General features: G+C 44.5%; 1 protein-coding gene across 1 annotated transcript; it reads left to right on the forward strand.

Annotated features, from left to right (window-relative positions):
- The first annotated feature begins 791 nt into the window (after positions 1-791).
- Positions 792-12,704, forward strand: LOC120939693. Its single transcript, XM_040352022.1, has 2 exons — positions 792-1,123; positions 11,915-12,704. Exons 1-2 carry the CDS (start codon positions 1,073-1,075, stop codon positions 12,632-12,634), a joined length of 771 nt encoding a protein of 256 aa, XP_040207956.1. The 5' UTR covers positions 792-1,072; the 3' UTR covers positions 12,635-12,704.
- The last annotated feature ends 13,514 nt before the right edge of the window (positions 12,705-26,218 follow it).

A 26,218-nucleotide genomic window follows, 5' to 3' on the forward strand; every position in this document is an offset into this window, starting at 1 on the left:
ACGTCATACTACGTGCTCTCGCCCAGCCGAGCCAACTTGTCGACGTATAACGGCGGTGGCCGGTCGGTAAGTGGTTAAAGCAATCTACTGAGCTGGCCAGAACCACCTCTGGAGGGAGTCTATTCCACATTTTCACAGCTCTTACTGTGAAGAAACCTTTCCGTATTTGCAGGTGAAATCTCTTTTGCTCTAGATGTAAAGAGTGCCCCATTGTCCTCTTTGTTGACTGTAAAGTGAATAAATTAAAGGGTTTGTAAAGGAATTTTTTTTTTTATCTTAATAGCTTGCTTTACCTTAATGCAGTGCTGTTTTCATGTCCCTCATTGTTCGTTTTTGCTCTCAAGTTGCTGTAATTCTTCTCTGATCTCCACACTTCCTGCTTGTCTGTTTCCTGATAACCACAGTGTCTCTCTGAGAGAGAAGAGAGAGAGGGGAAGAGAGTGGGGAGGAGAGAGGGAGGAGGGAGAGAGAAGAAAGGTCACTAATCAAGGAGGTGTGATTACTGTGTGTCTTAAACCCCTCAGCACCAATCAGTTTTGTTTTCCAAACCATCACTGCCCTGTATTGGCTCTGTGGCTCTGTACAGCAGAGAGCTTCTCCATGCCTCTTATCAGTTTGGTTGCCCTTCTCTGCACTTTGGTATGCCTCTTTTTTTGTATGCCTCTCAAGTCTATGTCACTTTTAATGAAACAAAAAGTTTTGACCAGTTATACCTCTTGCCAATATCATATTCCACTGTTCTAAGAATATAGATACTCTTTACTTCATGTATACAATAGTCACACTTGTATCATTCCCTGTTATCCCGGATGTCACAGGTTATTATAAAGAGGCTCTCACATCTACAAGGTGAAGAACATGCTAAAACTCTGTCAATGGGGCCTCCATGTCTTTGTGTTGTCACAGCAGGTCTTCCGTCTTGACCACTTTCGCTAAGTGGATTCTATAAATACTGACCTTAATCCTTCCTTGTCTAATCTCTTATGTCTGTTCTGGAACTTGGCATTCAGAGTTTTACGCAGACATGTACCAAGGCGCATGATAACCGACTGCTGGAAGAGGGGAGCCAGAGATGGATACCAAGTATGAGAGGAAGTCACAGAGACAGATGGTGTCCCATTCTGTGAGTATTAGACTTTACCGAAGAGAGAGGAAAAAACACTGAAGAGAGAGAGAGATATAAAGGGGGAGAGAAAGACTGAAGAGAGAGAGAGAGAAAGAGAGAGAGAAAAAGGGGATAGAAAGACTGGAGAGAGAGAGAGATAGAGAGGGGATAGAAAGTCTGAAGAGAGAGAGAGGGAAGAGAAAGACTGAAGAGAGAGAGAGAGAGAAGGGGGAAAGACTGAAGAGAGAAAGGGAAAAGAAAGACTGAAGAGAGAGAGAGAAGGAGGAGAAAGACTGAATAGAGAGAGAGAGAGAAGGGGGAGACTGAATAGAGAGAGAGAGAAGGGGGGAGAAAGACTGAAGAGAGAGAGAGAGAGAAGGGGGGAAAGACTGAAGAGAGAGAGAATGGGGGAAAGACTGAAGAGAGAGAGAGAGAGAAGGGGGAAAGACTGAAGAGAGAGAGAGAAGGAGGGAAAGACTGAAGAGAGAGAGAAGGGGGGAAAGACTGAAGAGAGAGAGAGAGAGAGAAGGGGGAAAGACTGAAGAGAGAAAGGGAAGAGAAAGACTGAAGAGAGATAGAAGGGGGAGAAAGACTGAAGAGAGAGAGAGAGAAGGGGGAGATAGACTGAAGAGAGAGAGAGAAGGGGGGAGACTGGGAAGAGAGAGAGAGAGAGAAGGGGGAGATAGACTGAAGAGAGAGAGAAGGGGGAGAAAGACTGAAGAGAGAGAGAGAGAGAAGGGGGGAAGACTGAAGAGAGAGAGAGGGGGGGAGAAAGACTGAAGAGAGAGAGAGAGAGAGAGAGAAAGAAGGGGGGGAAAGACTGAAGAGAGAGAGAGAGAGAGAGAGAAAGAAGGGGGGAAAGACTGAAGAGAGAGAGAGAGGGGGGAGAAAGACTGAAGAGAGAGAGAGAAAAGGGGGGAGAAAGACTGAAGAGAGAAAGGGAAGAGAAAGACTGAAGAGAGAGAGAGAGAAAGGGGAGAAAGACTGAAGAGAGAGAGAAGGGGGGGAGACTGAAGAGAGAGAGAAGGGGGGGGAGACTGAAGAGAGAGAGAGAGAGAAGGGGAGACTAAAGAGAGAGAGAGAGAGAGAGAGAGAGAGGGGAGAAAGACTGAAGAGAGAGAGAGAAATGGGGGAGAAAGACTGAAGCTAGAGAGAGAGAGAAGGGGGGGAAAGACTGAAGAGAGACGGGGAGAAAGACTGAAGAGAAAGAGAACGGGGAGAGAAAGACTGAAGAGAGAGAGAGAGAAAGAAAGGGGGAGAAAGAGAAAGGGGAGAGAGCGGGAAAGGGGGAGAGAGAGGGAAAAGAGAGGAAGAGAGAGAGAGGGAGAGAGAGAAAGACTGAAGAGAGGTAAAGAAAAAGAGGGAGGCAGAGAAATGTAGAGAGAGAAGAGAGAGAGAGATGGGGTGAGGCTAGAGAGAAAGAAGAGAAAGAGGGGAGAGGAAAAGAGAGGAAGAGAGAGATCGAGAGAGAGAGAAAAAGAGAGAGAGAGAGAGAAAGTCAAGGGGAAGTGAGGAAGAGAGAGAAGAAGAGAGAGAAAAAAGAGTGGGGATTAAGAGAAGAGAGAAAGAGAGGGGGAGTGAATAAGAGAGAGGAGGAGAGAAAGTAGGGTGGAAGAGAGGGATAGGGGGAAGGGGAAGAGCGACAGAGAGAGAGATAAGAGAGAGGGAGAGAGAAGGGGGAGAGAGGAAAAGAGAGGGAGAGAGGGAGAGAGATGTACGCGCAAGAGAGATACGCGCGCAAGAGAGAAGCAAGAGAGAGAAGAGAGAGGGGGAGAGAGAGAGAAGGGACCGAGCAAGAGAGAGAGGGAGAGAGAGAGAGAGAGAGAGAGAGAGAGAGAGAGAAAAGAGAGAAGAAGAGAGAGGGGAGAGAGTGAGAAGGGGGAGAGAGAGAAAAAAGAGAGAGGAAGAGAGGGGAGAGAGAGAGATGCAAGAGAGAAGAGAGAGAGGGAAAGAAAGGGGGAGAGGAGGGAGGGAGGAGGGAGAGAGAAGATAGAGAAGGGACAGAGTAAGGCTTCATTTCCATGGACGTTTTTACAGCCACTTTTCTGAGCGTTTTTTGCAGCTTAAAAACAGCTCTCCATGTTAGTCTATGGCCTCATGTCCACCATGACGTTTTTGAGCTGTAGATGGCTGAGCCGTTTTTAAGCTGCAAAAAAAAAACCAGGACGTTCTGAAGCTCCAGCTTTAGAGCTGTAAAAACGCTCAAAAACGCTCAAAAAGGTGCAAAACGCTCAAAAACGCGCAGGCGTTTTTAAGCTGTAAAAAAGGCTAAAAAAGGTGGCTGTAAAAGCGTCCATGGAAATGAAGCCTTAGAGAGAGGGATGGAGAGAGAGAGAGAGAGAGAGAGAGAGAGAGAGAGAGAGAGAGAGAGAGAGAAGGTAGTGAGAAAAGAGAGACAAGAGAAAAGAGAGAGGAAGAGAGAGAGAGAGTGAGAAAGAATAACAGAAATAAAGAAGGGGGGGGAGATATAAGGGGATCCTGGGGATGGAAATAATAAAAAGAATAGAGAAGGGGGGATAGAAATAGGGAATATAAAGAAATATAGGAAGAGAACGAGATAGAAGGGGTAAGAAAGAGAGATAAAAGAAAGAGAAGAGAGAAAAGAAAAGAAAGAGAAAGACAAAGAGGGAGGGAAAGAAAAGAGAGAATGAGAGAGGGGGAAACAAGAGATAGAGAGGGAGAGGAGAGATTGGAGAATAGGAAAACAAGGAGTGAGAGAAAGATAAATACAAAATGCCTTATGACTAGGAAGTCAAATAAATAGATGGCCCCTCATTCTGTGTGTATTAAGAGTTCACTGGAGGGGAGGGCGGGTTAAGAGAGAGAGAGAAAAGAAAGAAAAAGAAAGAAAGAAAGAAAGAGGGAAAGGGGAGAGAGAAAAAGAGAGTTAGTACAGAAAGAGACAGAGATACAGAAGAACAAATAGAGAACGAATAGTACTATTTATAACTTTTCATCTGTAAAATGTCAACTCATTTCAGGGCCCCCTTAATCAGGACTATAAGGAACCCAATAAAATAAAAACTACCAAAGTTTTAACATCCTGATGAATAAAACTATAAAAAACAAATACAACCATTGCCCCTTTACAAGTTGTCTAGGTGCTCAAACCACCCACGTATCTCTTAGTATCATTCTTTTATGGCTAATCTTATTTATATTGTCACAATGTGCATGGAGCACTCTTGCCATGTGCATGATTGGCCAAATCACCAAAACTGACATAAAATAAAATAATGGGGTCATTGATATTAAAGGGTTGCCTCCTCAACTCCATTTTTTTTTTGTACATGCAGCTCTGTTGTCCACCCTACTTTTACACATGTTGGTGACATGGCCTAGGCCAACAAGGCCCAGGCCTAGGGCAGCACTTTGCAGGGGGGCAGCACGGAAAGAGTCCCCGCCGGCTTGCGCTACACTGTTGGTGAAACGCAAGCTGCTTCTAATTTTGACTCTCCCATCATCCTGGACCACAAACCTTCCTCACTGTGCTATATGTTTCTGCTGCACCACTGGCATGGTTATATCTTCTTAGTCCTCTACATAAAATTACCAGAAATTTGTGCTTAAAGTAGAACTACTGTATAGGCAACACTTTTTTTTTTTTTCATTTTGGATAGAGTAAGGGAGGGTTTAGCCCCTGTCCGTTTATTTTTTACCATCCCTGTCTCACTGCAGAGATTTCCCTTCACTTCCTGCCCCATAGCCAAACAGGAAGTGAGAAGAAATCTATGCAAATTAAGGGAATCCATTGCCCCCCCAGGCCCTAAGAACTAGTGTCCCCACGCACACATTTTAGGGTGGGTCTTAAACAGAAAGGGGTGTGGCCTTGACAGGAAGGGGTGGGTCATGTTTAAATTAGGGGTGACCAAGTTTAGTCAGGCCTAGGGCAGCACAAATCCTAAATACACTACTGGTTGGTGAGATACTTAACTATCTATTTTCTGGATCACACTTGTCTGTGTATGCTTACATGCGTGTGCCATACAGGAGCACATGGGCCCAAGAAATGGAAAGGCTCCTGTCCCAATGGGAAGACTTCCCCTCTATTCGTATTGTGGTGACAACTGTAACATTATGGATTTTCTGTCTTTTTTTTGCACTGGTAATAAAAGCAGAGAGAGCAACTAATCATTTTTCTAGTCTGGCCAAAGCAACAAAAAAAAAAGGTTTGGCTTTTGATATCCCTTAATCAGCTCCCTATTGGTCATTGTACAGAAATGTCCACTAGAGGGAGCAGTTTTTCTACATCTGTGGGATCACTGTTGGCCTGCAAAGGGGAAAGGGAAAGAGAAAGGGGAGAGAAAGACTGAAGAGACAGAGATAGATAGAGAGAGAAGAGAAAGGGGATATAAAGACCGAAGAGACAGAGAGAGAGAGAGAGAGAGAGAGAAAGAAAGGGGAGAGAAAGACTGGAGAGAGAGACAGAGAGAGGGGAAGACAGGCACAGAGGCAACCAGCGTGGTGCTGTGTCTTGTGTTTACTGTGTTGGCCGATCACAAAGACCACACATATAAACAGTACTATTGTAAGTTCTTAACCAAACAACAACAACAAAGAAAGAAAGAACCTGGACTTTTGAGGCACCACATACACCTTATATTCAAACAAAAATGTATTTTATTACAGTTTATGTAAAAATAACTACATGTGTCTAAAATACATTTAACCCTTTCACGCCGAGCGTACGCATATATGCGTCCTCGGCTTCCGGGGGTTATACCGGGATGATGCCCGAAGCTGCAAGCATTATACCGTTGTTTAGAGCCGGCGATTGGCTATCCAGACATAACAACCGATGCTGCTAAAAGCCGCTCGGTTGTTATGCCGGATGAGCGGGAGGGGACATCCCCCCCTCCTCCCGCCGCCTCTCGCCGCTCTGACCGGGCCTCCCGTCCCACCAGAAGACCCGATCCTCGATCCGGTGCCTCCAGTGTCCAGGCGCAGACTGAAACTAAGCTGTAAACGGCTTTGATTCAGTCTCCGCACTGAAAACACGGAAGCGACGTCATGACGTCACTTCCGGGTTTCTCGGCTGCCAATGGCGCCGGATTAAAAAAAGTACACCACAGTATTCAGAATCGCTGTTTTCGGCGATCTGAATTCTTTGAAGTGCAAAGGAGGGATCAAAATGTAAAAAAAAAAACACAATTTAATATTATAAAAATAAATAAGAAAAACAAATAAAACATTTTTTAAAGCGCCCCCCTCCCCGCGAGCTTGCGCAACAAAGAAAACGCATATGGAAGTCGCGCCCGCATATGAAAACTGTGTTCAAATCACACATGTAAGATATCGCCGCAATCGTCAGAGCGAGAGCAATAATTCTAGCACTAGACCTCCTCTGTAACTCTACCCTGGTAACCGTAAAAAAAAGTTTAAAGCGTCGCCTATGGAGATTTTTAGGTACCGTAGTTTGTCGCCATTCCGTGAGTGCGTGCAATTATAAAGCGTGACATGCTTGGTATCTATTTACTCGGCGTAACATCATCTTTCACATTATGCAAAAAAAGTGGGCTAACTTGTTCATTTTTTTAGAATTCATGAAATTTTTTTTCCCAAAAAGTTGCGTTTAAAACACCGCCGCACAAATACCGTGTGACATAAAATATTGCAACAATCGCCATTTTATTCTCTAGATTCTCTGCTAAAAAATATATGTATAATGTTTGGGGGTTCTAAGTAATTTTTTAGCAAAAAATACGGATTTTAACTTGTATACACCAAATGTCATAAATAGACTTAGGCGTGAAAGGGATAAAACAACGTGCGACGCCCCATATGTTCGGTTCGTTTTTGAGCAAACAAACACCCGATGTTCGAGTCTAACTAACGTTTCGACTCAAACTTCTGGCTCATCCCTAATTGGAGGTGAAACTTGTAGTAAATCACAAAATATATAATGAGAACTCCCATTTTAATATAGAAAACAGACAACCCCCAAATGCCCCCCGGGGGTAGGACAAAGGAATGGACTATCTCAGTACAAAAGGACTTCATGACTGAAGTAGTATAAAAATATATTTTTTTCTGTACAGAATCTAAATGTTCATAGAACAAACACAAAAATAAAATGACATTTATCACATATTGACAGAATGTGGCTTGAACTGTATAAAAATTACATAAATCACTAATAGTGAAGAAAACAATGGGTTTAGTTGGTGGTTAATCCTCTACATGTTTCGTGGACAATTCCGCTTCTTCAGGAGAAACAAACCAAGATACTGGCCCGGTTTCAGATAGGAGTTACGACAGCGTATCTCCGGATACGCCGTCGTAACTCTGAGTGTGCAGGGTCGTATCTATGCGCCTGATTCGTAGAATCAGTTACGCATAGATTTTCCTAACATCCAACCGACGTAAGTCTCTTACACCTTCGTATGTTAGGCTGCATATTTACGCTGGCCGTTAGGTGTCGCTTCCGTAGATTTACGCGAAGAATATGCAAATTAGGTAGATACGCCGATTCAGAAACATACGTCCGCCCAGCGCATTTTTTTACGTTGTTTACGTTAGGCTTTTTCCAGCGTAAAGTTACCCCTGCTATATGAGGCGTATCCTATGTTAAGTATGGACGTCGGGCCAGCGTTGAATTTTCTGTCGATTACGTTGTTTGCGTAAGTCGTTCACGAATAGGGCTGGGCGTAATTTACGTTCACGTCGAAAGCATTGGCTTTTTGCGGGTTTATTTGGAGCATGCGCACTGGGATACGTTCACGGACGGCGCATGCGCCGTTAGCCAAAAACGTAATTTACGTGGGGTCAGCCTTCATTACCATACAACGCGCCCACTGCATGGAGAATTCGAATTCCGCAGGCTTACGGCGGACCACATACGCGACGCCGCCTTAACTTAGGGCGCAAGTTCTTTCTGAATACGGAACTTGCGCCCTAAGTTATGGTATGGTACGGTATGGTATGGTACACAGGGGTAGCTACATAGTTGTTAACCAGCGAAAACCAGTAACCGAAAGAAGCTGTAACGGCTACCCATGTAGTGAGAGGGTCTCAGCCGTTGGAGACGTCCTTTTCCCTGGCAAGCTGCAATATGCAGGTACCGCCGGTATATCCCATCGAACGCCCTTTCAAGAAACAAGACGGGCTACGTTTGCAGAGTCAAGCAGGACTGACTTTTAATGCCACATTTTTCTTCCTTATATCTGGTTACAAACTGTACAGAAACAAATGACACTCCCCCCCCCCAGGGGGGACTTCAATACACATACTTTGAAACAATGACATTCCCTTGAGCCAATCAGCCGCTAGACGTTTTGGCTCCTAAACTTAGCTTGATCAGACAATAGAATTCAATTAACCTTTAAAACAATTATCACTCACACATAATCCCCATCAGCATACACCTCACAGGAGGCTGTTACCTACACAAAAGAGAGTTCATTAGCAATGCGAAGGGTACATTAGCATTCAGCAGTGAAAGAGACTTGTCCAATTAACCCTTTGAGCTCAGAATACAATGTGGTACATCCAATTGTGACAAGCCATGCAGTTCCTTGTAGTCCTCCCTGCATGAAGATTATCGATGTCCAGGCAGCATGCATATGTCCGTTACACTACTCCCCTTTTGTGGAACACATTCCGGCAGACCCGGATTGATCCTTTTCGGATCAACTTGGGGATGTCCGGTCTGCTGTTAGGGTAAAAGTTCCGTTTGCCTGGACAGTCCGTCGGCCTTCCCATTGGCTTACCAGGTCAGTAGCTGATGGTGACGGTGAATAATAGAATTCAGTTCTGGAACAGTCACTTGCTTTGCTCTCTCAATGGCTCCCAAAACCTGTTGCTGATGCTCTTGGGACAGATACGGCACCACCTGGATGCAAATCCCATTTAATCTTTTGACAATTTCCGCCTGTTTGTGTATTTCAATGTTCAAGCCACGGGACATCTCATAATACATGACATAGTGTCGGTGCATCTCTGATTTCTCACTGGCCAACTTGTCACATTCCCATTTTAGACTGTGATATTGTGCCGGATCTACAGTACATGTCGGGGAAGGTAGTCTTACCCGGTTCTCAGCAGCAAGTGGGTTGATTCCAGCAACGCGGGTGGTCACGGGACAAGCAGCAGCAGGTGTAGGTAAATAAGCCAAAGTCAGAGGGCCAATGTCGTTGCCCAGCACCACCTCGGCAGGTAGGTTGTCCATGATACCAACTGTGGTCTTTCCTGACCCGGCTCCCCAGTCTAAGTGCACCCGGGCGGTGGGTACGCGAAATACAGCACCCCCTGCGACCCGGACGGCAACTGTGCGAGTGGACACGTTCTCTGGCTTTACCATATGTTTTTGAATCAGAGTGATAGTAGTCCCGGAATCTCTTAGGCCTTGTGCTACTTGTCCATTCACTGGTACCTCCTGACGGTGATGCTGACGGTTATCCGGAGAGGCCGCTTGTATTGGGTCTGCCTCATACCAAATTCCCAGACATTCCTCAGGGCCCCCCTCGGTCTCCAGGCAGTGGGCCGCAGAGGGACGTGATGGAGTGACCTCTGTGTTGGGTGTTGTGTGTCTCCAATTGTTATTTGTAGCTCTCAAAGGGCAATAACGAGCAATATGTCCCGTGTCGCTGCAGTGATGGCACGTCACCCTAGGCGAATCCCGGGGGTAGTTGCTAGGCTCCTGAGGACGTGGTGGGACTGGAGCCCGAAACTCTGGGCGTGGGGTGACGGTTGGAGTATGCGGTTCTACCTTCTGAGCCAGCCGCATAGTACCCTGGCTTACTTTCCTTGTCTCCGCGTACTCATCTGCTAGCCGAGCCGCCTCGTTTAAGTTAGCGGGACGGCGATCTCGTACCCAGTCTTGTATGTCTGCGGCCAGGTCTTGGAAGAAATGTTCCATTAGGAACAGCTGCAATACTTCCTCCCCGGTGTTGGCCTTGCACCCTTGGACCCAAAGGGATGCCACCCTTTGTAACTGGTTGGCCCATTCTATGTGGGAGTCCACAGCCATCTTCTTGGACTCCCGGAAGCGCCGGCGGTAGGCTTCTGGCGTTACGGCGTATCGGGTTAGCAGCGCCTTTTTAACTTGCTGGTATTGTAAAATATCCTCTGGAGCGAGAGCCCGAAAGGCTTCATTGGCTTTGCCCGACAATTTCCCCGACAAAATAGTGACCCATTGGTCTGGTGGGACCTGGTGTAGTGAGCACTGCCTTTCAAAATCCGCCAAATATCCATCGATTTCCTCCTCACTTTCTACAAAAGCTTTAAATGCTGTGAACGGTATTTTCTTTCCTGTAGCAGCAGGTGGGGGGGGGTAGTAACTGCAGGTGTAATGGGCTATCTCGCTCTTACCAGTTCCAGTTCTTGTCCCCTCTTCGTTTGTATCTCCTCCCTTGCTTCCCGGAACAGCTGGTTTATTAGTTCCACGGACGTTTCTGGATACAAGGATAATCTCCGCTGTACAATCCCAGTAATTACATCTTCTTTGCTGACCGGTGCAAGGGGCTCAGTTCCTTCCATGGATCCATCCATTTCGTCCAGCCCCAGCAGTTCAGCTATCAGCTCCCTCCGTGGTCTGTTGCTGGCGCTCCTACCACGACTCTCCAATAGATCTTTTAGTGTGGATCTTTTCAGCCTGGCGTACTGCGACTCCATTCAGCACTTGCTCTTTGGATAAAAGGACCATCCCACCGCTACCAACCAATGTAACGGCTACCCATGTAGTGAGAGGGTCTCAGCCGTTGGAGACGTCCTTTTCCCTGGCAAGCTGCAATATGCAGGTACCGCCGGTATATCCCATCGAACGCCCTTTCAAGAAACGAGACGGGCTACGTTTGCAGAGTCAAGCAGGACTGACTTTTAATGCCACATTTTTCTTCCTTATATCTGGTTACAAACTGTACAGAAACAAATGACACTCCCCCCCCCAGGGGGGACTTCAATACACATACTTTGAAACAATGACATTCCCTTGAGCCAATCAGCCGCTAGACGTTTTGGCTCCTAAACTTAGCTTGATCAGACAATAGAATTCAATTAACCTTTAAAACAATTATCACTCACACATAATCCCCATCAGCATACACCTCACAGGAGGCTGTTACCTACACAAAAGAGAGTTCATTAGCTATGCGAAGGGTACATTAGCATTCAGCAGTGAAAGAGACTTGTCCAATTAACCCTTTGAGCTCAGAATACAATGTGGTACATCCAATTGTGACAAGCCATGCAGTTCCTTGTAGTCCTCCCTGCATGAAGATTATCGATGTCCAGGCAGCATGCATATGTCCGTTACAGAAGCCAATGCCTTTTGCCAGTTTGAGAAAGACATGTATCATGTGTAACAGTCAATACATGCCAATTATCATTAAACAATAAGTTTCACTTATGGCGCATGCACACGGTCGGAAATTCCACCAGCAAAAGTCCGATGTGAGCTTTTGATCTGAAATTCCGACCGTGTGTTTGCTCCATCGGACTTTTGCTGCCGGAGTTTCCGCCAGCAAAAGATTGAGAGCTGGTTCCGATTAAAGATTCCGATCGAAAATTCCGGCTCATCGTAGTGTTGTTTGTCACAGCGTTCTTGACGGTCGAAAGTTCAGAGAACTTTTTGTGTGTATGCAAGCCAAGCTTGAGCGGAATTCCTTTGGAAAAACCATCCAAGGTTTTTCCGACAGAAAATCCGATCGTGTGTACGGGGCATTAGGGTAAAAAGAAAAAAAGTAGCATAAAATGGTTGCTCATACTTCTTTCTTGACAATTTCTTAAAAGTTTTTTTATCCAGTTTTTTTATATAGAGATCACGTAATCAATACAGAAAAATTAATATTTAAACTTTCTGTGTCTTGGCAGATTTCACCTAAACTCGAAGTACGTGGGACCGGGAATGTGAAAGTGCCAGTCTGTAACAACTACGGGGCTAATCTGGGTAAAAACTCCAGCGTAGCATCATTACCTTCCGCAATAACCAAAGACTGGAAATATCCAAGTCTCACATCTGTAAACTCTAGCCCATTAAAGACTTCCGTTAGGAATGAACTGGTGTCAAACGAGAAGGTCAGCAGAAAGTTTGAGCCTTTGAAACCGTCTTCCTTAGTGGAAACCCAGAACCCGGACATATATCTCCAGAGACGGCCAATTAAGCTGGCTCCGCTCAACCTCCCAGAAGAAGTCAAGGAGGCGCAACTCAAAAAAATGAAAGATGAGGTCTACCTGGCTAAAAAAAGTTCTAAGAAAACTGACAAGACGATAAAGGCCATAAATGATCGGCCCATGAAGAGAGATCCTCTAAACAAAGTTGGCATGGCCGAGAAGACTCTAGAGGAAGAAAATAATTTATCGGAAGAAGGCAAAGGCCCACAAGATCACAAACCGAACACTGTTATGTTATCTGGAAATACTGGCGAAAGAATGTCAAGTTCTTCAACAATTAAATTCAAAAGTGGACATGTCCATAATTCAGTCCCGAAAATAGTCACTGTGGATGCTGCTGATATTTCTGTCAAAGGGCGTTTTAACCACCCAAAAAGTTGCAGTACAATTCACAACGTACTGAAACCAGTAAGTCAATAGACTCATAGGTAGATTCAGGTACTTTGGATTATCTTTAGGGCGGCGTAGCCTAGCCTGTTTAGGCTACACCGCCGTAAATTAGCTAGGCTAGTAGTGATTTTCAATCTACTTACCTGCTAATCTACGGCGGCGTAGCCTCAAACGAGCGGGCGTAAGGGCGCCTAATTCAAATTGGTTGGAGGGGGGCGTGTTGTATGGAAATGAGGCTTGACCTCACGTTTTTTTACGTTTTCTTACACTGCGCATGCGCCCGGCGCCTACATTTCCCAGGGCGCATTGCGGCTAAGTACGCCGTACGGGCCTATTGATTTCGACGTGGACGTAAACGACGTAACTCCCGATTCACGGACGACTTACGCAAACGACGTAAAAAAAATTCAAAACCTCGCGGCGGGAACGGCGGCCATACTTTAACATTGTTATTCCACCTCATAGGTGGAATAACTTTAGGCCGCCTAAGGCCTTACGGATACAACGTAATTAGATTGCGGCGGGCTGGCGTACGTTCGGGAATCGGCGTACAAGATCATTTACATAATCTACGCCGACCGCAATGGAAGCGCCACCTAGCGGCCAACCGAAAAATTGCAAGCTAAGATAGAACGGCGCAAGCCGTCCTATCTTAGCTTTGTTTAAGCGTATCTCTGTTTGAGCATGCGCTTAAACATACAGCGGCGTAGATTCGGAGTTAGGTCGGCTTATCTACTGATAAGCCGGCCTAACTCTTTGTGAATCTACCTATCAGTATAAATTAGGTAGGCCATACATGACAAAGATAATCTAATGCCCGGTACACACGGTCGGACTTTTGACCGGCCAAAATCACATCGGAATTCCGAGAACATAGGGCCATATCCTCAAAAGAGATACGACGGCGTATCTACTGATACGCCGTCGTATCCCTGTTTCTATCTTTGGAACTGATCCACAGAATCAGTTTTCCATAGTTAGACAGAAGATCCGGCATGTGTAAGGGACTTACACTGCCGGATCTTAGGATGCAGTACCGCATCCGCCGCTGGGGGCATTTTGCGTCGAAATGCCGCCTCGGGTATGCAAATTAGCACTTACGGAGATCCACGAAGCTTTTCAGCTTAGTTTTTTCTCCGTAAGTATTAAGTTGCATGTGTAAAATTAGGGCTGCTTTTACAAAGTGTAAACTGTTTACACCTTGTAAAAGCAGACCCTTCTGTCCAGCGACGCGTTTTTTTTTTTTGTTTTAAATTTTTTTTTTTCGCCGTATCTTTTTTTTTTCCCGACGCAACTTTATTGACCCGTCGTGATCCACAAAGCTCGGCGTAACGTAATTTCACACTATGCACGTCGGGAAAATGACGTCACGAGCATGCGCAGTACGGCAGGCGCGGGAGCGCGCCTAATTTAAATGGGAATCGCCCCCATTTGAAGAGGAACGCCTTGCGCCGGCGGAATTTAAGTTACACAGCCGAAAATTTCTAGGTAAGTGCTTTGTGGATCGGGCACTTAGGTAGAAATTTTAAGGCAGTGTAACTTAAATGGGAATTTTTAGGTTACGCCGGATCTTTGTGGATCTGGCCCATATTCTCTATCTAAACTCAGACGGAATTCCTCTGAATTTCTGATGAGAAAAGTCCGATGGGGCATACACGCGGTCGGAATTTCCGATGAAAAAAGTCAGTCGGACTTTTTCCATTGGAAATTCCGATTGTGTGTACGGGGCATTAGACAATTACTTCAACTTTGGTAATATGAATTCATATGGAAATATGGCTAATAAAATGTGAATTTTCCTTTTAGAAGCTAAAACAATTTGATAAATTGCTATGGACATTAACCAAGATCACTCTTAAAATGTATGTAAACCATAAAAACCATTTCACTGTGTTAAAGAGTTTGTAAACCTAAAAAAAAAAAAAAAAAATCCTGGCGCTTTAAAGAGGAACTGTCTACTCACATCATTTGTAATAAAAACATTTTTGCCATTCTGAAGTTTCCCTCTGACCACTTTGCATATCATTTTATATATACAGCGACTCTGTACTTGCCAAAAATACTGCAGAAATCTCCCTCCACTGAGTCTGGCTGCAGCCATTTTAAATGTGGGCAGCTGAAGCTGCTGCCTGTTCACTTCCTGGATTTACACAGACACACAGAGGCACGCCTCTAGCTCTGCAGCTCTCATTGGCTCTCTTATGGCTCATCCCCCCTCTCTTCCTGGCAAACTCTCACGAGAGTGAGAGAGAGAGAGAGAGCTGTGCATGATGTCATAAGCCTAGGCTTATTACCAGACAAGAAACAGGAAGTGGGCTGTATAAGGTATTTACTGGCAGAAGAAATATATTTTACTATCCAAAGTTAAAACAATAACAAGGGCAGAAGATTTAATAGATGGAAAGTTGAACAAATGACTAAAGGTGCACTTTGATGTACAGTGGAACCTCGGATTGCGAGTAACTCAGTTAACGAGTGTTTCGCAATACGAGCACTGTATTTTTAAAAATCGTAACTCGGTTTGCTAGTGTTGTCTCTCAAAACGAGCAGGATTCAGGCCAAAAATAGTGTGCAGTACCGCGTTTGGCCTGAGGTGGGGGGGGGGGGGGGGGGGCGCTGGAGCTGAGCAGAGCTGAACGTCGCCAATCGCAGCCGGCTGACCTTGGCAAATCTTGGGTAGGAAGTCTTTCTGAGGTTTGCCGAGGGCAGCCGAGGTGTCCTCGGGCCTTTTCGGCCGTTTCCGAGGCTCTCCAGTGCCCCGCCTCTGGTCGCATGCGGTATTGTATGCCATTGAAGTCAATGCGGAACAAATTATTTTAGTTTCCATTGACTTCAATGGGGAAACTCGCTTTGATATGCGATTACTTTGGATTACGTGCATTCTCCTGGAATGGATTATGCTCGTAATCCGAGGTTCACTGTATATTAATGTGCTCTGTCACTATTTTGTTTGAGCCTGTCGGTTTTTCTTTAATACCGGGTTGATCCTGCCTGTGCCCCTCCTCCTGAAAATAAACTGACCTCGCTAAACATGGCACCCGATCCATGCTGGTGTGGTCAGTGTATGTCTTGTGTCATTTCGCTGTGTGTACAAACAGTCAGTAAAAAGCTGCACTTCCTTCCCCACCCATCTATCTTGGCTTGAGTTACAGTGGATTCCCCTTTAGCCTCTGCTCTCCTCCAGCCGCTCCTCCTCTCCTGTGTAGCTGCTGGGTATGCTTGTAATTTATTGCCTTAATGCATAGAATGCATTAAGATAAAAACCCTTCTGCCTCTACCAGGGCCGCTGATAAGCCAGTACAACTGGCCCTGTTGTAGGGGGCCCCGGGCCAGCAGGGGCCCGGATGGCAACCCCCTTTAAAAAAGGGCCCACAGGGTCCCAGATGACAACTCCCCTTTTTTATATTAATTTTTTATAAAAAATATATATATTTTTTTTAATATATTTTTATTTTAATTTTTATTAAAGGGCCATTTTTTTTATTTATTTTTAGAGGTCCGGTGGGTCCCCAGGGGTCCGAAGGCCCCCAGGGCCCCGAATGGCAACCCCCCTTTTTTTTATTTATTTTTTATAAAAAAAATATATATTTTTTCTAATATATATTATTTTTTATTAAAGGGACAATTTTTTTTCTTAGGGGTACCCCAGGGCCCGGGATGAAAACACCCCTTTTTTTATAAAAAAATAAATACACTTGTATATATTTTTTTATTTCATATATATATATATATATATATATATATATATATATATATATATATATTAAAGGTCCCCAGGGCCCCGGATGGCAATCCCCCTTTTTTTATAAATTCTTTTTTTTTTCACATTATTTTATTTCATTTTTTTTCTTTTTATTCCTTATATATATATATATATATATATATATATATATATATATATATATATATATATATATATATATATATATATATATATATATATTTTAAAGGGCTCATGAGGTCTCCATGTGGCAAACCCCCCCTTTTTTTTTACAAATGTTTTTTTTTTTTTAATTAAAGGGCCCAGAGGTCCCCAGGGCCCTGAATGGCAACCCCCCCCTTTTTTTTTATAAATGTTTATTTATTTATTTTATATATTTTTTATTTTTTAATTTTTCATTTTTATTTCTCTGCTCCAGGTGCCTACCAATGCCGCCAATCCCGTAACGTGCTGCAGAGACAGTTTCAAGGCGGGGCCAGGGGTGGAGCTGAAGGGGGCCCCGTCAGGTAGGCTGTACGGGGCCCCATGATTTCTATCAGCGGCCCTGGCCTCTACAACCACGTTTTGACGTCACTTCCGCCCAGCAGAGCTATGAGGACGGGTGGGGGCCATCTTGCCCTCACTCAAGTCCTCACTCTCCTGGCGGCAGCATCGGATCTCCTCCGCCGCTACCGACGGCTCCGGTAAGCGGCGGAGGGCGCGGAAAAGCGGCGGGAGGGGGGGGGCCCTCTCCCGCCACCGATAACGGCGATCTCGCGGCGAATCCGCCGCGGAGACCGCCGTTATCGTTTACACGGCCGCCCGCTGAAAACATGGATATCTCAGTTGTGGCAGCAGCTGCTGCCGTTACTGAGATATCCATGTTTAAAAAGAGGACGTATATATACAGTGGGGGGTCCGTAAGTGGTTAAGGACCAGCAAGCTGCAAGTTAATACATTTTGCACTTGGGTTTATAAACACAACCCCAAGTAGCTATAAAACTTTATAGTATGCACAAACAGCCATATATATATATTTTTTTTAAGAATAAAGATTTATTAATTTTCAAGTATAAAATACAGACATAGAGAAGACTATATTGTGTCAATTCCAGATAACATTCCCGGGGTGAAAACCAGAAAGGCAAAATCACTCCACAATGGAGCAGAGAGGTATAAAGAGGAAACAACTTGAACATGTATACTAAAGCATATATATGACATACAACATTTGTTTAGGAACTGTGGAGGGTGAGTATGTTAGATCCTGAAGTCTAGAGTCTAGTGTTGGGTGTGTCGCAGGGGTCTCCACTTGGTCCTTGGATTGCAATGGGTAGCCAACATTGGGGCATTGGAATGTGTTCCTTCTCTAATAGGAGGAAATCACCATTGGGGCTTAAAGGTTTTGTAAAGGAATTTTTATTTTATTTTTTAAATAACAAACATGTTATACTTACCTCCACTGTGCAGCTCGTTTTTCACAGAGTGGCCCTGACACTGGTCTTCTGGGGTTCCTCAGGTGGCTGTCTCGGCAATAAATCATCACCTTTACAACCCCTTTAATGTCCAGGTGTAAGTGCATAGTTCAGAGGGTTAGTTAAATGGACTAGAACAGCCTTTTCTCAAACTTTTTACCCCAGAGGAACCCTTGAAATAATTTTCAGGTCTCGAGGAACCCTAGATAAAACCAATTCATTGGGGGTCAGTGGAAATTATGGCCTAGATTCTCGTAGACGCGCCTATCTATAGGCGGGCGTAGCGTATCTCAGATACACTACGCCGCCGTAACTTGGTGAGGCAGGTCCCGTATTCACAAAGAACTTGCGCCCAAAGTTACGGCGGCGTAGTGTAACTGTGCCGGCGTAAGCCTGCGTAATTCAAAGTAGGCTGGTGTGGGCGTGTTTTATGGTAATGAATAGTGACCCGACGTGATTGGCGCTTTTAACGAACGGCGCATGCGCCGTCCATGAACGTATCCCAGTGCTCATGCTCAAAATTACGCCGCAAATAGGGCAGTTTTATGGTAATGAATAGTGACCCGACGTGATTGACGCTTTTAACGAACGGCGCATGCGCCGTCCATGAACGTATCCCAGTGCTCATGCTCAAAATTACGCCGCAAATAGTCAATGCTTTCGACGTGAACGTAACTTACGTCCAGCCCCATTCACGGACGACTTACGCAAACAACGTAAAATACGACGCTGTTCGTACGTTTCCGAAGTCCATACCTAACATGACTTACCCCTGCTTTATGAGGGGTAACTTTACACCGGCATATATCTTACGTAAACTACGTATCTTGATACGCCGGGTGCACGTACGTTCGTGAATCGGCGTATCTAGCTAATTTGCATATTCAACGTGGAAATCTATGGAAGCGCCACCTAGCGGCCAGCATAAATATGCAACTAAGATACGACGGCGTAAGAGACTTACGCCGCTCGTATCTAAGCCGAATTTATGCGTAACTGATTCTAAGAATCAGGCGCATAGATACGACGGCTCTCATTCGGAGACGGCATACGTGGCGATACGCCGTCGTAAGTCCTTTGAGAATCTGGGCCTATGTCTCTTACAGTGGTCAAAAGCCAGCCTTAGAGATAGTTAAGAAGATCATTGGTGTCATGCCATTTATTCTCCCAAGTGGTGTTGGTCCTGAAATTTTGTGGGCACCATCTCATGGTAGGTCAATTACCGACAGCTCAAGTAACCCCTAGTGATCTCTGGAGGAACCCTGGTTGAGGATGGCTGGACTACAGAATGAGTTTGGTAGTAGAGAAAGGTAGCTAGAAGAGAGGAAAGAGAATGGGTGGGGAGGGAAGTGAAGAGATGGAAGAGAAGGGTTGGGTAGGGAGGAAAGAGAAAGGATGGGTATGCAGATTAGAAAGGCCTAGCTCGAAACCCGCAATGAAGGGTTTCGAAGTCAAGAGAAAATAGTTTGGAACTGAGGAGCGTCCGAAAAAAAAATATCCAGACACACCAGGTGGCCATGTATGTGGAAAATGTGTCATGCTGTTGTGCCACAGCTCTTCCAGACGTTGTATACAAGTGAGTTCAGCAAGCCACACTGCGATTGCGGGGGTGTCCACTGAACTCCAGAGTAACAGCCAGAAGTATTGATGCATTCTAGACTAGCAGGGAAAAAAACTTTTGGCATATTATGAATGGTTAAAGCATATCCAAATACTATAACTTAACACTTATTTTCTATCTCTCTAAACCTCAACCTTTTATTAACTACTTAGCATCCTCCATGCACAAATATACAGCCTCTCAGTGGGTTTGTCTTAACGCTGAGCGGCCACATACTGTATCTGTGGCCGGGCCCTGTGTTTACAACTTGCCGTGCTGAGAGAAAGCTCTTGGCGCGGTAGCCGGAGGTAGACATGTGCACAGCAAAAAATTTCGTTTATTTCTGTTTCGTTTCTGTTCGTTTATCGTGATTCGTAACGAGTCGTAATACGTTAGTTATCGTATTCGTACTCTTTAGTATTTTCGTAACACTCTTTTTTCCGTTTCCGTTTTTTTTCTGTTAGTTTATTTTTCGTTGAATCGAGATTCGTATTTTCGTTATATTTTGTATTCTGCCGCGTTCGTATTTTTAAAATGATTTTTTCGTTCCTTCGTTTTTACGTTAGTTTAATTTTCGTTGTTTTGTTATTCGTATTTACATTATATTTTCCATCATGCCGCATTCGTATTTTCGTAAGAAATATATTTTCGTTGCTTTATGATCATTCGTATTTTCATGTCTAATTTCCTTTGATTGTAAAAACATACTTTTGTAGATTTTATTGCATTCGTAATTCTGTTAGAATACGTTTATTCGACACACTACTCGTCGTCATTTTGTAATTTGTACTTTACTGTGATTGACTTGACTGTCTTAGTTAGCACACACACCCTGTCTAGAATGAAGTCTGACGTAGAAGAAAACTAAAATATGTCAGATATTACAAATACAAATCTAGAAATGAGATGCACTGCAGTCTAACACAGAAAAAGACACAAGGAGCCAGGAGGTAATGAGAAAGAAGCTCATTGGGGGAAGGAACAAACCTCTTCAGAGGAAAGGGACAGCGCTCAGTGGCTATTGGTCAATGTCCAGAAATATTTCAGTACTAACCAAAGCTAATTTACATTATTTTGTATTTTCGTTGTTTTCATTTCAGTTTTCCGAAGATCCGTAATTTATTTTTCGTTAGTTTTGATTTTCGTTTTTTAGTCTTTGTTCGGCATTTCGTTTTCTTTTCGGTCTTCGAATATTAGTAAGTTTGCATTTTCGTTCATTTTGTTTTTCGTAATTATTTATTTTTTTTGGGTTCGGTATTTTCGTTGCTTCTATGTTTTCGTTTCTTTCTTCTTTCGTATCTTCGTTGTTTTCCATATTCGTTTTTTTGAAAATATCGTTATTCGTTATTAATTGCTCTAAACCATTCGTTCATTCGTATGTTAACGAATCAACTAAAATAACGAAAAATGACGGAAAACGTATTCGTAACTTAAAAAATTGCACATGCCTAGCCGGAGGTGACCGGTAAGCCCGCAGCCAATCACAGCAGTCACATGACCCGCATGCCTGCCTCCTCCACCCGGCTTTTAGAACTCCTAAAGGACCTGGAGGTGGTTGGCCAGAATGGGTTAAAAGCAGTGGCGGCTGGTGCTCCAAATTTTGGGGGGGCGCAAAAAAAAAAACACAATTGCAGCCTTACTGTGCCCATCATACACAGCTACTGTGCCCATCAATTGCAGTCACTGTGCCCATCAAATGCAGCCACTGTGCCCATCATACACAGCTACTATGCCCATCAATTGCAGCCACTGTGCCATGCCATCAATTGTCGCCACTGTGCCATCAATTGTCGCCACTGTGCCATGCCATCAAACGCAACCACTGTGCCAATCAACTGTCACCACTGTGCCTTGCCATTACACGCAGCCACTGTGCTATCAATTGTCACCACTGTGCCCATCAATTGTCACCACTGTGCCCATCAATTGTTGTCACCACTGTGCCATGCCAAACGCAGCCACTGTGCCATGCCATCAAACGTTACCACTGTGCCCATCAATTGCTGTCACCATTGTGCCCATCAATTGTTGTCACCACTGTGCCCATCAATTGTTGTCACCACTGTGCCCATCAATTGTTGTCACCACTGTGCCCATCAATTGTTGTCACCACTGTGCCCATCAATTGTACTCGCCACTGTGCCCTGTTAAATTCTGCCACTGTGCCCTGTAAAATGCCCCCTCCCCATTTCAGCCCGGCACTTACCTTTTTGGGGTCAGCCATCCTGCTTCCACCGTCCCTCGATGTCTTCTCCCGCCCTCGATGACGCTTCAGCCAATCAGGTTACCAGAACCGGTGAACCTGATTGGCTGAGACGCCTGTCAGTCTTATACAAGGAGCGCATCCCTAGTGCGTTCCTTGTATAAGCTTCCGGGACCCGAGGACTGTACTCGGAAAAGCACTTCCGTACAGCCAACCAGCTGCCGTTATTCAGATGGCCGGACATGAGCGCCGACCATCTGAATAGAACAGCGGCAGCGGCGATAATAACATAGATTCATGCAATACATGAATCTATGTTATTAGACTCAGTGGCGGTGAGAGCCAGAGGGGGCGGCGCTCCAGCGCCCTCTATGGACGAAGCGCCACTGGTTAAAAGAATACCTAGTCCTTGTCCAGGCATTTTTTGTTGGCACAAATTACACAAGTTTGGTCTACCAATGTCAGCATTTGGAAGTCGGTCTAACCAATGATGTACAACCAGCCCCTGTATACCTCCCAGTGCTCTGAGGGTAAAATAGGGACAAGTTTTTAGCACAAAATATGTGGACAAAGAACACATCTCTGCCAAATCCCAACCATAAATAATTAATATGCAAAAAAAGATATTTCCGACCACTATTTTTATTTTATAATGTCTTCTAAAAAAATAGCTTATGCAATAATTTAAAGGTTGGATTTACTTCAATAAAATACTTTGGAGAGTATAATAGGGTTCATTACATTACAACTCAAGATCTTTGAACAAAATGATATTGTGATTCTAAGAGCATTTATACCTTTTAACCACTAGCTGACAGCCGTACGACTTTGTACGGCCTCAGCGCGGCTCCCAATCTCTAACAGGCCGTCTTTTTACGGCCGCCCCTTTGCACGTTCCCCGCGCGCGCTCCCGAGCGCGCAGCGGGGAACTGCTGTGCTGGCCGTGTCCTTTGGACACAGCCAGTCACAGATCGCCGTAAACGGCCAATTGGAGTGGCCGTTTCCTAGGCGATCTGTGCGGCCAATGAGAGATGATCTCATATGTTTACATATGAGATCATCTCTCATTCCCGGCTCTCGCAGACAGCGGTGCTGTCAGGGGAGAGAGGAGACGGATCTGTGTCTCTTGTACATAGAGACACAGATCGGTCACCTCCCCCAGTCACCCCCCTTCCCCCACAGTTAGAACACAAATTAGGCTACACATTTAACCCCTTCCTCACCCCCTAGTGTTAACCCCTTCCCTGCCAGTCACATTTATACAGTAATTAGTGCATATTTATAGCACTGATTGCAGTATAAATGTGAATGGCGCCAAAAATGTGTCAAAAGTGTCCGATGTGTCCGCCATAACGTCGCAGTCCCAATAAAAATTGCAGATCGCCGCCATTACTAGTAAAAAAAATAATAATAATAATAATAATTCTGTCCCTTATTTTGTAGGCGCTATAACTTTTGCGCAAACCAGTCGCTTATTGCGATTTTTTTTTTTTTTTTTACTAAAAATATGTAGAATACGTATCGGCCTAGACTGAGGATAAAAAAAAAAACGTAAAAAAAAAATTGAGCTATTTATTATAGCAACAAGTAAAAAAATTTTTTTTTTTTCAAAATTGTCGCTCTATTTTTGTTTATAGCGCAAAAAATAAAAACCGCAGAGGTGATCAAATACCACCAAAAGAAAGCTCCTTTTGTGGGGAAAAAAGGACGTTAATTTTGTTTGGGAGCCACGTCGCACGACCGCGCAATTGTCAGTTAAAGCGACGCAGTGCCGAATCGCAAAAAGTCCTCTGGTCAGGAAGGGGTTTAAGTGCCCAGTAAGGAAGTGGTTAATGGTTGGTTACACATGAGAAATTGAGGTTAAGGCCTGACCAAAATAGAATTTTTGCCATCAAAGGTCTTTTTACAATTTGAGGTCTATTTTGAATTTTAACTCTGCAGTCGCTTTGATTTGTGATTAGGGATGTAACTGTTGTAGGAGGTTCAAAACCTATTGCAGTGGAAATGTAGAATTTACATGTGATATAGTAAAGGTTGCATTCTAATCTTGGTGTTGTCCATTATGATGGGCAGCACTGGTGGGCACTGTTGGGACTGCACTGGTAATCAGTGCCCTGATTATCAGTGCCGATGTCCCTTTAACAGAAGCCAGCTATCGGCTGTCAGCGTGAGGAGAGAAAAGACGATAACCAGCTTCTGTTTACATCCGTGATCAGCTGTCATTGGACACAGCTGATCACGTGGTAAAGGGCTGCTGTGATTGGCCCTTTACCACGATCTGTGATCAGTGGAGTCTAAAGGACTCGGCAATCACAGTGCATGACGCCCCTGCCCCCTGCTGCAGCGCGATCATGGGAGGACGTCCATGGACATCCTCCCAGCAAAGTAAGCCCGCACTGTAGTCTTTCATCGTGGTTAATCAGTACATTTTTCTTCCGAAAATACAATACATGACATCACTTCCGAAGTTGTATTCTGTCATACGAGAATTTTCGTAAATTGAGTAACCGCTTAATTTTCAATATGAGACTAGCATGCAAAAAAAAAGGACGATCATTAGTCCGATATTCTCATTGGGGTAGATTCAGAAAGCAATTACGCCTGCGTATCCATAGATACGCAGCGTAATTGCTAAGTAGCGCCGGCGTATATACTTTCTGTATTCAGAAAGCTCGATACGCCGACTTTAGTCAAAGATACGACTGGCATAAGGCTCTTATGCTGTCGTATCTTAGGGTGCATTCTGACGCTGGCCGCTAGGTGGAGTTCCCGTAGTTGTCAGCGTAGAGTATGCAAATTGCATACTTACGCTGATTCACAAACGTACGCGCACCCGACGATAGTTTTTTACGTCGTTTGCGTAAGTCGGTTTCGTCGTAAGGCTGCTCCTGCTATTAGGAGGCACAGCCAATGTTAAGTATGGACGTCGTTCCCGCGTCGCGATTTTCAAATTTTGCGTCGTTTGCGTAACTCGTTCGTGAATGGGGCTGGACGCCATTTACGTTCACGTCGAAGCCAATGACGTCCTTGCGACGTCATTTACCGCAATGCACGTCGGGAAATTTTTCCCGACGGAGCATGCGCAGTACGTTCGGAGCGGGAACGCGCCTAATTTAAATGATCCACGCCCCCTACGGGATCATTTAAATTACGCGCCCTTATGCCGGCCCCTTTTACGATGCGCCGCCGCAAATTACGGAGCAAATGCTTCGTGAATGCAGCGTAGCTCCAGTAATTTACGGAGGCGTAGGGTAAAAACCATACGCTGCGCCGCCGTATCAGTGCGCGCCCCTACCTGAATCTGGGCCATTGTGTGTGGGACCAGGGGCGGACTGACCATTTGGGCACTCGTGCACTGCCCGAGGGCCCCATGCCACTAGGGGACCCCATCAGGGTTGCCAGCCTCAGTAAAAGCAGGGACAGTATGTAAAAATCTGTGTTTTTTTTTAAATCCCAAGATTATAGCTCCCCCGCCTCTCCAGTACCTGTTCAGTGTGTGTATGTGTATTCTGCGGGTGTATACTGTGTGGCCCCATAATCTATTGCCTGGGGGCACCATAATCTATTGCCTGGGGGCACCATAATCTCCTTTTGCCCGGGGGCCCCATAATCTCCTATTGCCTGGGGGCCCCATAATCTCCTATTGCCCGGGGGCCCCATAATCTCCTCTTTAGGGAAGCACCGACTTTGAGGTCCCTATATATCTAAAAACTCCCTGATAAAGATTTCAGACTAAAACGATGACAGCGTTGCTTGTCTTGGCACATTTTCTTAGGCTTTGACTAATTTACTGAAGAACATGCAGTGATGAAATGAGCCCAATTTTCAATAATAATGTCAATTAACCTATCATCTGTGTTTTGATCACTGAAGCACAGAGATAAATACTTACTTACTGAACTGCACATTTTTACCCTTTACAAAAAAAACAAAGGCCAACAAAAAAAAAAAAAAAAAAGAGTGATAAAAAAAAAGAAAAAAAAAGAAAAGATTACACTACTTTTTGCTCTGTATTTAAAGGTGCCCTCTTATTTACGAATACAAGTTCCCATAAGTGGCCCACTAGATACATAAAGAAGTATCTCTGTGAAGGCTCACTTTTATCAGGGTGGTGACATATACGCAAACCGCTGTTGTCACAAGTTACATTAACCGGTTAAGCCCCGGACCATTATGCAGGTTAAGGACTTGGCCCCTTTTTGCGATTCGGCACTGCGTCGCTTTAACTGACAATTGCGCGGTCGTGTGACGTGGCTTCCAAACAAAATTGGCGTCCTTTTTTTCACAAATAGAGCTTTCTTTTGGTGGTATTTGATCACCTCTGCGGTTTTAATTTTTTGCGCTATAAACAAAAATAGAGCGACAATTTTGAAAAAAAAAACAATATTTTTAACTTTTTGCTATAATAAATATCCCCAAAAAATATATAAAAAAACACATTTTTTTTCCTCAGTTTAGGCCGATACGTATTCTTCTACATATTTTTGGTAAAAAAAAATCGCAATAAGCGTTTATCGATTGGTTTGTGCAACATTTATAGCGTTTACAAAATAGGAGATAGTTTTATGGAATTTTTATTAATATTTTTTTTTTTACTACTAATGGCGGCATTCAGCGATTGCGACATTATGGCGGA

Source organism: Rana temporaria, chromosome 5 (genome assembly GCF_905171775.1).
Source record: "Rana temporaria chromosome 5, aRanTem1.1, whole genome shotgun sequence".
Taxonomy (NCBI): Eukaryota; Metazoa; Chordata; class Amphibia; order Anura; family Ranidae; genus Rana; species Rana temporaria.